This window comes from Saccharomyces cerevisiae, chromosome VII (assembly GCF_000146045.2).
Source record: "Saccharomyces cerevisiae S288C chromosome VII, complete sequence".
In the NCBI taxonomy this organism is placed as follows: Eukaryota; Fungi; Ascomycota; class Saccharomycetes; order Saccharomycetales; family Saccharomycetaceae; genus Saccharomyces; species Saccharomyces cerevisiae.
The window spans coordinates 949,040-961,161 of NC_001139.9; the positions used below are offsets into that span (position 1 = coordinate 949,040).

At 37.1% G+C, this 12,122-nt stretch overlaps 7 protein-coding genes across 7 annotated transcripts; 3 read left to right on the plus strand and 4 right to left on the minus strand.

Annotated features, from left to right (window-relative positions):
* Positions 1 to 12: 12 nt before the first annotated feature.
* OTO1 (Oto1p) lies at positions 13 to 186 on the minus strand (the record flags this gene model as incomplete). Its single annotated transcript, NM_001395731.1, has 1 exon — positions 13 to 186. One exon carries the CDS (start codon positions 184 to 186, stop codon positions 13 to 15), a length of 174 nt encoding a protein of 57 aa, NP_001382660.1.
* Positions 187 to 342: 156 nt separating this feature from the next.
* SMI1 (Smi1p) lies at positions 343 to 1,860 on the minus strand (the record flags this gene model as incomplete). Its single annotated transcript, NM_001181358.1, has 1 exon — positions 343 to 1,860. The coding sequence occupies one exon, from the start codon at positions 1,858 to 1,860 to the stop codon at positions 343 to 345; it is 1,518 nt and encodes a 505-aa protein (NP_011745.1).
* Positions 1,861 to 2,854: 994 nt separating this feature from the next.
* On the plus strand, positions 2,855 to 3,268 carry BNS1 (Bns1p; the record flags this gene model as incomplete). The annotated part of the gene is made up of 1 exon (NM_001181359.3): positions 2,855 to 3,268. One exon carries the CDS (start codon positions 2,855 to 2,857, stop codon positions 3,266 to 3,268), a length of 414 nt encoding a protein of 137 aa, NP_011746.3.
* Positions 3,269 to 3,508: 240 nt separating this feature from the next.
* On the minus strand, positions 3,509 to 4,441 carry PHB2 (prohibitin subunit PHB2; the record flags this gene model as incomplete). The annotated part of the gene is made up of 1 exon (NM_001181360.1): positions 3,509 to 4,441. One exon carries the CDS (start codon positions 4,439 to 4,441, stop codon positions 3,509 to 3,511), a length of 933 nt encoding a protein of 310 aa, NP_011747.2.
* Positions 4,442 to 4,920: 479 nt separating this feature from the next.
* On the plus strand, positions 4,921 to 5,607 carry NAS6 (Nas6p; the record flags this gene model as incomplete). Its single annotated transcript, NM_001181361.3, has 1 exon — positions 4,921 to 5,607. The coding sequence occupies one exon, from the start codon at positions 4,921 to 4,923 to the stop codon at positions 5,605 to 5,607; it is 687 nt and encodes a 228-aa protein (NP_011748.3).
* Positions 5,608 to 5,634: 27 nt separating this feature from the next.
* On the minus strand, positions 5,635 to 9,171 carry PHO81 (Pho81p; the record flags this gene model as incomplete). The annotated part of the gene is made up of 1 exon (NM_001181362.3): positions 5,635 to 9,171. One exon carries the CDS (start codon positions 9,169 to 9,171, stop codon positions 5,635 to 5,637), a length of 3,537 nt encoding a protein of 1,178 aa, NP_011749.3.
* A 1,693-nt stretch (positions 9,172 to 10,864) lies between these two features.
* On the plus strand, positions 10,865 to 12,064 carry YHB1 (flavohemoglobin; the record flags this gene model as incomplete). The annotated part of the gene is made up of 1 exon (NM_001181363.1): positions 10,865 to 12,064. One exon carries the CDS (start codon positions 10,865 to 10,867, stop codon positions 12,062 to 12,064), a length of 1,200 nt encoding a protein of 399 aa, NP_011750.1.
* Between the last annotated feature and the right edge of the window lie 58 nt (positions 12,065 to 12,122).

Genomic DNA, 12,122 nt, shown 5'->3' on the forward strand with positions numbered 1-12,122 from the left:
TACTAGTAGTATTTATTTTCTTTTTTTATTTCCATCTTTTAGTGGCCAACCGTTTTGTATATATTGATTTTTCTTCGTAGTGGCCTCAAACCGTTTGAGCCACTTAATGGCAAATGATAGCGAACTTTCTCCTGCTTTTAGGAATACTCTTATAGACATAATGCATTGATTTCCACGAACGTTCATGGTTGGTAAACGTAAGGGAATTGTGCTATATATATATATATATATATATGATAATATTGTATAAATTTCTTAAGGTTGAAACCTACCTAGAACAGTTTAATAGAAATAAATATTGTCCAAATTTCTTTTTGGTTGTAGAATGTTAATTGTGATATTTCATAAAGCTATATTTTCAAATTCTTCTCTCGCTTCTTCCACTTTAGCATCATCACTTCTTATTTCATTTTCTTCCTTTTTGTTCATTTCTTCTGTTTGCTTATTTACATCATCGTCTTTTTTTGCTGATTCTGTGACATGTTCGTTTTCAACGTGTTCTTTTTCTTCAACCTTTGGTTGCTTTTCGTCTTCTTTCCTCTCGCTTTCTTGTTTAATGTCTACATTATCAGCTTTGATTTCATGCTCTGCTTGTCCAAGGCTTTCTGTATTTACAGTTGTAGTCTCCGCTTCGCTAGGTTCTGTTTTCACAATTTTGACAGATTCGTGATCTTGAACAGATTGTACATCTGCACTACCACTATCTTCGCCCTTTATGGATTCTGCGTTGAGGGTAGAAGGCTGTTCAGCTGCCACTTTCTTTTGCGAGGCAGGCACGTATTTCTGCTCCTGCAAGGATGTGTCAGGTTGAGATTTTTGCTGTTGTGATCTCAAGTTTTCTTGATACTTGATCCACGTTCTTCTTTTTAAAACTTCGAAATAATCTTGTATAGGACCATTAGATTTCTTATCCCTGAAGACCAATTCACCATCACCGCTAAAGTAGTCGTCATTGTCATCTACTAAATACCAATTACCAGCTTCCAAATCGTTGGCAAACGATAACAGAAATTCACCCCAATTTTCAGCAATGACAAATTTCGTATCGAAGTCCCTCCCAAATGTTATAATTTGAGCATATTTACCATTTGGACCAGGCGCCAAGTCAACACCGATATGGTTACCGGCATTGTCCGTTATTAAAGGAATCCAAGCAGGATGTGCATATACCGGTTGCACTGCATTTGGAGGAATAGATTTTTGATCTGGGATATTTGGCAGTTTGAACTTGTTACCATTTAGTCTTTCCATAGATGAAGAAGAGCCAGTAGATGTAACATGGGATAAACCTTGTTGAGATCTTTTGTTTAGGTTCTTTGCGACGTTTCTCCAGGCCTGAGTCATAGCTACAACCTGATCTAGTGTCATTAGTTGGAAGCCATAAAACAAGCCAGAAGTACCGGTCATCGATTCTAAATCTTCTTGGCCATCATGAATTTTGAAAGACGCTTTTACTGGGTTGGGAAAGCTAACTTCCAAGTCTTCCTCTGCGTGAGTGATATCGTTTTGGGTGCAAGGATCACTCAAAGTTGCATTTAAATCTGGATTATGTTCACTGGTCCAAAAATCGATGTGTCTCCAAGCTAAGAGGGTTTCAGAGACACCATCGTTTGACTCCGTGGACGTAAATTCATCAATATTTATGTCTTCATTAGATGGCACGCCATTTTGAAATCCCATGCTCATTTCCTCATCTACACTATTCAAATGCATTTGAGAGGGATTTACCTGACCATTGTTGCTGTTTAAACGTTTACCCATGTTAAAAGTAGGCGTTTCATCGGGGTTATACTCTGCATAATGGTCGTCAGTGCTGAGGGAGTATACCCATTCTTTAACTTTTCTTTTGAATAGATCCATTTTATACTAAAAAATTCTGCCAAGTTGTCGCCTATAGAACGAATGTGCGTTTATTTTGTATTTTCTTTGCGTATTGATAGTATAGCTAGTCCTTGTATATTTTCAATTTTTCGATAACTTTAGTCGAACACGAAAAAAAATAATTAGCGGATTTAATTTTGTACCTTTATTTTCAACAGGCTTGATTCTTGAATGGCGTATTTGCAAATATTTCAATATTGAGAGAAGCTAAAATTTCTAAGAATGGACTTGCGTTTGAAGATTGCGTAGCAGCGCAAAGAATTGATTAAAATGTAATTTACTCTGGAAAGAAAACACAACCTTTTCAGTTGCGGTGCAAAAACATTCTTTTGATCTCGAAGTAGGAAAACTGACATTAGAAAAAGAAAAAAAAAACAATCTGCGAATTATGCATTTCTTTTTTTCGCTTTTTTATTTTCTTTTTTCTTTTTTTCGACCTCCAATAGGGCTTTGGAAGCCCTATATGTAATCTAGGGTAATGACATATGTCACGTGCTTTAGGGCTTGGTGCCTTTATTTTTATGATTATGTGACAAGGATCTAAGGGGGTTTTCCAGATACGGGAAAAAATAAATAGTAGACTATCCTAAAAAGGAATGTAATTAACTTATGATGTACAAACGGTGGTGCAATGCATGTTAAGCCCTGCAGGTAAATGGATCAGTGCGGAGTACGCATCTTTTGCGATGTTCCCATGTAGATTGGAGCCTCTCTGCTTCGTTCTAACTCTCCTCCGTTGTCATAAAGGCCTGCGATTAGTAAGGTGGAAGGTATCTGAAGTTAATGCTAGGATTTCAAATGTATACCTTTTTATTCTCTTGAACAAATAACGAAATCCTCTACAAAAGGTTTCTATTGAAAGTTCCCAATAAGCAGCAAATTCTTCTTCCTCTACTTATCTGTGATTTTTTTTTAAAAAAAGTTAATCAGAGGCTACTACATCATTGCGCTAAAAAAAAGTAACAGATTTGCGATGTCATACGGCGGATCGGCATCCCAAGATATAGTGACAAAATTGATTAGAAAAATCCAAAATACGTCTGTGTCTTGCACCAGGAGGGATGAAAATCTAGATTCTTTTAATCAACACTTGAAAATGAGTCTTAAAGTTGCGCATAACACGAAGACATTTGCAAAGCATTGCCTTCATCGACAAGTATTCAAGAATACGTATCGGAAAAGAAAAGCAGTGGAAGATCAAAGGAAAAACTTGAACACGCAACTTAGGCAAAAATTTGCGTCGCCGTCAGACAATTTGCTTTCACCATGCTCTAGAAAACTGAATGATCACAAGTCAAAACTTTTCTCAGCCAAATCGCAACCCAAAACACTGGAGTTTGTGCGGGGCAAACAGAATATACCACGCAAGCCGAATGTAGACATTTAATTTAACGGATGATGATCATAAATTGGCCTATTTTTTTGCTGTATGTGTTACATATTATACTATATACGTTCTCCAACAATACAAGATGATACGGGGTAATACTCCTTATTCTTATTCTAGAAGACATACAAATATTTATGTTTTACGCATCGCTTTCTTTCCCTTTATTTTGTATTCACAAGTATATGGCATCTTAACATTGTTACTCAATTCTTAAAGATAATATCTAGCCTTCGCTATTTATTTGCCCCTTCCATCGATTCTTGCATCCACTACGGTATTTAGCAACAATGCTTCATTATCCAAGATGACTCTATTTGGAGAGCTAGCCAAGATCTTTGCAATGTCCCTGGCTGTATCTAATCTTTTCAATTCCACGTAGTCTCTTGATTTCTTGATGGCTTCACCAATCAGTTCGGCGGATTTGGCTTCACCTTGTGCCCTCACTACCATACCTTGTTTTTCTTGTCTGGCTTTATCAACTACAAATGCAGCCCTTTGAGCATCTTGTTGGGCAATTTGCTTTGCTTCTACAGCGTTCGTAAACTCTGGCGAAAAAGTCATGTACGTAATAGAAACATCATCCAGTAGGATATTGAATTTGCTTGCACGACGAACCAAATTCTCGCGAATCAACCTGGAAACTTTTTCTCTTTGAGTGATTAATTGTGACGCATTAAATTGGGCCACTACAGCCTTTAAAACTTCATTAACAATGGAAGGCAACACTCTTTCATCGTAATCCTGACCTAAGGTTCTGTATATGGTGGGCAATTGCACCACATCCGGTCTTGAAAGTACTCTACAGGTGATATTCACCATTTGTAAGTCTTTGGTACCTGTTAAAGAAGCAACATTACGAGGTTTTGCTCTCACATCATAAATAATTGGTGTGTCAAGCCAAGGGAAAATGAAGTGAGTACCTTCATTAAATATCCTAGAGGAAACACCATGTATTCTGGAATAAACAATGGCTCTATGACCACCATCTACATTGAACAGTGCATTATTAATGAACAGTGCACCACCTCCGAGTAAAAGCAAACCTCCCAAGCCTGCAAATGCCCCCCTTGGTGAAGGCACTTGACCTCTGCCTCCGGTTTGCTGTACCTTGGACAATTGTTTTTGGAACGCCTTTGCGTACCTTTGGAACTCACCAGGTGATCTATTCATCAGCACTAAATTATATTCTTTTCTAGCAGCCGCTTGCTTTTATTTCGTGAGCTACTAAAATACAACCTCCCCTGTAAAACTCTTCTGATGTCCTTTATGGTTTATGAATTGCCCTTTTTTGCTATTATTTCCCTTAGATGCCAAAATGAGCGATACAAGAAAAGTTTGCCACTCTATGTCGTTGATAGTGATTATGCAACACAATTACATGCAAGCTATTAAAATATCGACTAAACGGATACGGCCACATCGCAGTATTACTCATAGCAATAGAGGAAGTAGAAAGTATTTAAATGGGGCCACTCAAATTGCACACTGCTTTATGTAATCTGATTTCATTTCTATACAAAGAATATCTCTCTTACCCGGCTGTCAAGTATGATCGAAGGGCCCTTCATAAAAGGGTTCTTTAAAGAACGATCAGCTGAAGCTGTGATAATAAATGCTACATAAATGCATGCCCTTAAAACTGTATAACCATGTCTAATTATCCTTTGCATCAAGCCTGCATGGAAAATGAGTTTTTCAAGGTACAAGAGCTGCTACACTCCAAACCTTCCTTGTTGCTACAGAAGGACCAGGATGGCAGAATCCCTTTACACTGGTCAGTTTCTTTCCAAGCACATGAAATTACCAGTTTTTTGCTTTCTAAAATGGAAAATGTTAACTTAGATGATTATCCAGATGATTCTGGATGGACACCTTTCCATATTGCTTGTTCAGTGGGGAATTTGGAGGTGGTAAAGTCTCTTTACGACAGACCTCTAAAGCCTGATCTAAATAAGATAACCAATCAAGGAGTTACATGCTTGCACTTGGCAGTTGGTAAGAAATGGTTTGAAGTATCCCAATTTTTAATTGAAAATGGTGCGTCCGTAAGAATTAAAGATAAATTTAATCAAATTCCATTGCATAGAGCTGCGTCGGTGGGTTCTTTGAAATTAATTGAACTATTATGCGGTTTGGGCAAAAGCGCTGTAAATTGGCAGGATAAGCAGGGTTGGACCCCACTATTTCATGCTTTGGCTGAAGGGCACGGTGACGCAGCTGTATTGTTGGTGGAAAAGTATGGTGCAGAATATGATCTTGTAGATAATAAAGGCGCTAAGGCAGAAGATGTTGCCCTTAATGAACAGGTTAAAAAGTTTTTCCTAAATAATGTATAAGATTTCAAAACTACATATTACAGAACTTTACATATCAATATTATTCTCAAAAAGCAACTCACAAGCGTAGTAGATCCCGCTGTAACCTCCATCAGCTGGTATTTGGTCATTTTCCCCGACCGATGCAATCAACAGTAGTCCGTTTTGTTTGATGATCCTAGCCAACGACGGGCATATCTTCAGTACTTCATATGGAAGCGTTACACCTAACAAATTATTGTTCATAGCAAATTGAACCATTGTATGTATGTTTATTAGTTCCGTGTTTAAATACGACATTTTTTGAGGATTTACGGCCAGTTCCTTTAAACAATTAGGAGTATCACCTACAAATTTGCCTGTGGTTGAATCTCTGAGTAGATTTTTCATTTGCAACAAAACCGGAAAATTGGGTTGTTTCCAGTTAAGGATCGAGCAAGCTTCCCAATTGCATGAACTGAAAACTATTTGGCGCATACTCCCACTTCCGCTGTGACGCAAAAAACGTTCATGCTCGAAAATGATTAGTAAAAGCTTATCAATGAATTGATTGATATTTATAAATGGCGATATTTTGATGGGAATTGTGTCAATTTCCTTATCTGTAGGAAAATATACACGAATTACCAGCTGGGCTGACCCGGGAATAACTTCTAGTAGGCTTCTGAGAGGCACCACTCTCGAAGATAAGTATTGTTTCAATGTTACTTCATCGAAGCTTCCATCAATTTTACCGAAGTCATAATCCACTACCTTTTCCAATTGTTCTTTCGTTAAATCATTTAACAGAATCTTCGTGCCTTTGAATTCAACGTATGGTTTTGGCGCAGCCACTATGGTTTCATCATTCAGAGCGCAAACTAATACACTAATAAAACTGCCATTCAACGATGAAGAAGTAACAAAATTACCGTCTTTACTAGAGGTCATTAAATCACTTCCTGTAGATTTCCAATACGGCTCATAATTTATGATTTTCAGTGGATTTCCCGGATAAGGAAAAATAATTTGGTAATCCAAAGTGAGAGATCCAATATTATTTAGTCTTGTGTCGAATAAGGGTAAATTCATGGTTGCAATACTATTTATTGCCACCTTCTTGAAAAGGAATGGCATTGCCGTTGTTTTGGCAATTATCCTTGTGCCAAATGAAGGAAATATCTCGAAATCCATTGAAAAATCGTCGATTGAATCTACTTGGAAAATTATCTCTCCATCATCATGATCTTCACTAATTTCATCATCATCTTCTTCATCATTTGTTTCACTGATATCCTTACAAAAGTTATTAATTTCGCCAGATCTAACAGGTAAAATAACATTTCGCGGTATTATTTCAGGTAAGTTTGAGGATAAAGTAATTCTGCCTGGTGATGATGACATAATAATGCCGTTATCCTGAGTCAACTTGATAGACTCGAGACCTGGCCTCAACTTTAATTTGATGAAAATTTTTTTCTCCAAAAAATTATGACCATATTTCCTTAGTGGAATGATTGGCGGTGGTAAAGCAAAATCCGGAATGCTATCTTGAATGTCTAAATCAAATTTGTCATCATTTGGGGTTAAATCTATTGTATTAAGGCGTTGCGTACTAGACTGCGAATTTATTTCATTCAGGGGTGCAGATGGCAAATTTAATGGTCTTTGTAAAAGTGCATTCAAAACATCAACGTGGCTCTCCCATAAGGCGTAAAAAAGTGGCGAATGGCCGTTGTCATCTTCAATATCCAGACGTGCATTATGTTTCAATAGTTCAGTAATAACTTCAGAATGACCTGAACGAACAGCGTAAAAAATGGGCGTCCATTTATTAAACCCATCAATTTCGTTGGGATCCGCCCCATAACGTATCAATAGTTGAATTAATTGTGGATCGCCGCCAATTTTTGCCACTATATGAAGAGTGCATAAACCTGTTGAGTTCTTTTTGAAAAGCGGTTGACACAAGTGTTGTGAACTTTTGTTCTTGGCATTATCAGCATTTTGCTTACTCCGAATTTCTAAAAGTAACTTGGCGGCGTCATGATTATTAAATTTACAAGCAACATTTAAAGGATCGAACTGGACTTTAGTAGAGCTGATTACATTCTTACTATAATCCAGAATTGGCTTTTCAATGGGTGATGCGTTCGCACCACCAATAGTCAGCAGATCCCTAACAACATCTATGTGGTTGTTAGTGATAGCCAAAACCAAGGGTGTCTTAGAATCACTATCAATGGGATCAACGTCCTCTAAAAGATTGGTGATTAGCAACGAGTGAACAAATTCCAGTTTTCCTAGCTCTGCAGCATAATGTAGCGGCACCCGCGAATGTATATCTTGGGCATTCAGTAGTTTTTGTACTGTTTCTTTAGATAACTTTGATGTTGTTAAAGCCTCATCTAGAATAAATAAGCGTGATTTTTCTGGACAACTTGCAGCCTCGTGAAATACGTTTTTTCGTGAAAATACTTGATCATCTTCGTCACAATATGACAGATCAATATGATCCTGATTGCTTTTATAGAAAATATGCAGAGAGTTATCGTCCAAAGGACTAGCCACCAGTAATAAAAACAGCGTCGTTAAGCACTCCTTCAACAAAGAAAAGACATTTTTATGAAAAGATTCTGAGGAATTTTGTAGCAGATATGTGAATATCTTGGTTTCTCTGAAGTTTCTTAGTAGTGCATGCTTTCTTTGAACATCTTTCACCGTGGCTATATTCAAAATTTCCTTATACCAGTTTTCGATTTCCATCTCCATGTCCAAGGAGGAGGAAGATGCTTGAAAAAGATGTTCAAGTTGGTTTTCCGAAATCTTTGATGTTGTTAATTCATAATTATTGTGTAATATGTTATTATTATTGTTGTTGTTGTTGTTGTTATTATTATTGTTATTATTATTATTGTGTTTATTATTGTTGCTGGTATTATTGTCGTCATCATCGTCATTAGTAAACGTACTGGATTGTATGTCTGCCCTTCTATTGTTGTTGTCAATATCATTCAGCTCTAAGAGAATATGTAAAGTTTCATCGTTTAATTTTAGTGGCCCATCTCTGGTAAAAATTGGTTGAATGGAAACAACAGTAGCAAGGTAAAAATCTTTATCGTGAGATTGAGATCTCTTGTCCCATTTCTTCAGAGCTTTTGAAAATCCCGTTTTATTTAACTCAACATACTGCTCCAAATTTCTAAGATCCTTTTGAAACTTTTTGAAAGCCGCATATAAGTTTTTAAATGAGGTAGCTTGGTTTGAGTTTAGCTTACCATTTATCTTATAATCTTTATATTTTGAGTGTAATATATTGAATTTTATTCTTAAATCGGACTCTCTCGCCAAATAATAACCATTTACTTTTTCCAGCTCCCTCTCTAGTTTAAAAAAAAAGGCAGCTTTATTTTCTTGCAGTCTCTGATGTATAATTTTTTCGTCGATGTCATCTAATGTTAAATGCAAATCTAAATCTGAACTAGCCTTTAGCGTGGGAATGGCCAATTGTTTGATAAGTTTCTTTAGAGCCTTATAATCAATAAAATGGCTGTTGTACTCCGCCAGTTCCAACTGCCTGGCTTCCAAATACTTGCCGAATTTCATTGCACGTTTATCTATCTATGTTGCCTCCAAAGGGTTATTCTCTCAAAAAGCTCAATCACTGTGGAACCGAAAAATAATGTTATGAAGATTTTTTGAGCAGTATGTCTTGTCAAAAGCTCAACTAGTGCAGCTGATGTTGCTTAAAAAAATAAAAACCAAATTTTTCTACTTTGCTCTTGTACGTTGCACAAAGAAGATTATGTAACAAACTTGAAGGGACTCTCAAAAACTTGCTATAAATTGTACAAAAGCCTCAATATCACCTAGTAGTGGTTCTATACCTGTCTCGAGCCATCGCCAAATAGTTGATAAATTTGATTAATTTCTGCCCTTATTCGCACGTGCCATAACACCTGTACCTCTCACGCTAAAGACCTTTATAATCAAGGAAACTTGTTGCTGCAGAGGAAATAGGAGGTAATGAATTGTGATAAGGCACATCACATCAATTTTTCTTGCATTCTTGCATAGAAAGATAGGCTGATGCAATTAGCGCGTTTCAATCGCGTGCCAAAGACGTATATACTAAGCAATATAACCGAATTGATTAAGTAGTTGGTTAATTGTATATTTTGTGATAAAGATGGTTAACTGACTTAGGCGGACATAATAGTAGAAAATCTATATAATTTTTCCCATGCAGTTGTTATTACAAAATGCAATTCTTGAGATAGCACAAGCAAGAATAATAGGGCACGGTACGTTCATTCACGTAGCGTTAGCTAGTGCTGCCACAAGGTAAACGTACGATTATATTCATTTTTGAAACGGAAGTTCTTTGTAACCCTCATGCTCGTTTGATAGTCACTTAACTACAAGATATTCTCGTTCAGTGATTGCTTGCTTATAAATCAGGAAACTTCATTTTTATTCCTTACATTTTCGAAAAGCCCGCAAGGTTTTCTTCGCCACGCTCAAGCATTCATCGTTGAAAAGCAAAACTGTGCACACTGTACCTTAGGCGACTCTTCTCCGAACAAGCTCATGGCTCATTTTTAAAATCACAAGCTTCGTATAATTGCCAAGACATAATCTAATTGAGAAGGTCAGACGGCAAAACAAATGACCGAAATCTTCGTTTATTGGTTCGCCTGCGTTGCCAACTGGTACATTTTCCCAGAGTACCAGCAAAGGAAGGCATCCTTGATGCCTACTCTGATACTGTGGAGGATTTAAACTGAAAATGATAGTCTGCGCGGCAAATCTTTCTATTTCTACTAAAGTTGGATCCTCCGGCCGATATAACGTATTCTTTTTATCCAATAATGTCAATTTTAAATGCTCGATTACTAATCGTTACTAAAATAGCGGACGCGCTTATGCGTCTTCGACGGATAGTTTTCAGATCATCCCTCTCAGAAAGCAATGCAGGAACCGCCTGTAAAACTATCTTTTGCTGGCACTCACACATTATGGTATTGATGCCACCTGAAAATACGGAAATTAACCATTCCTTGTACGGAGATCTAAGAGCAACTATTATTGAATTGTTGCCGTTAAAGTTTCATTTCAGTTCCGTGTGTGGTCAAGTACAAGACTACTGATGAAATATGTTGTACACACACGGAAATATATATATATATATATATATAACAATATTGTGGGTTGAGGTGGAGACTTGATTTTTCTTATACAGTATATTCTTGTTCATTTTTTACCATTTTCAACAAACCACACAAAGACTTTATTCATTATGCTAGCCGAAAAAACCCGTTCCATAATCAAAGCAACCGTTCCTGTTTTGGAACAGCAGGGCACTGTCATCACGCGTACATTCTACAAAAATATGCTTACTGAACACACCGAATTACTTAATATTTTTAACAGAACTAATCAAAAGGTTGGCGCACAACCAAATGCCTTGGCCACTACTGTTTTGGCAGCGGCTAAGAACATTGACGATTTGTCTGTGCTTATGGACCATGTCAAGCAAATTGGCCACAAGCATCGTGCCTTGCAAATTAAACCTGAGCATTATCCAATCGTTGGTGAGTACTTGTTAAAAGCAATCAAGGAAGTTTTAGGCGATGCTGCGACTCCAGAGATAATTAATGCATGGGGCGAGGCTTACCAAGCAATTGCTGACATCTTCATCACTGTTGAAAAAAAAATGTACGAAGAAGCTTTATGGCCAGGTTGGAAACCATTTGACATTACTGCCAAAGAGTACGTTGCTTCAGATATTGTTGAATTTACTGTTAAGCCAAAGTTCGGTTCTGGTATTGAATTGGAAAGCTTGCCAATCACTCCAGGTCAGTATATTACGGTAAACACTCACCCAATTAGACAGGAAAACCAATACGACGCTTTAAGACACTACTCTCTTTGTTCTGCTTCAACTAAAAATGGTTTACGATTTGCAGTAAAGATGGAAGCTGCCAGAGAAAATTTTCCTGCAGGATTAGTCTCTGAATATTTACACAAGGACGCTAAAGTTGGTGATGAAATTAAGCTTAGTGCTCCGGCTGGTGATTTCGCAATAAATAAAGAGTTGATACACCAAAACGAAGTTCCATTGGTGTTACTATCGTCTGGTGTTGGTGTTACACCACTTTTAGCTATGTTAGAAGAACAAGTCAAATGCAACCCAAATAGGCCAATTTACTGGATTCAATCTTCCTATGATGAAAAGACTCAAGCATTCAAAAAACATGTAGATGAACTATTAGCTGAATGTGCGAATGTCGACAAAATAATTGTTCATACTGATACTGAACCACTGATTAATGCTGCATTCTTGAAGGAAAAGTCACCTGCGCATGCCGATGTCTACACTTGCGGCTCTTTAGCTTTTATGCAAGCTATGATTGGTCATCTAAAAGAACTAGAGCATCGTGATGATATGATTCACTATGAACCATTTGGTCCAAAGATGTCAACCGTGCAAGTTTAGGCGTTAAGCCTCGGAAACTTCAATTTTATTACTGATTCATTTGATAATTTCACTTGTT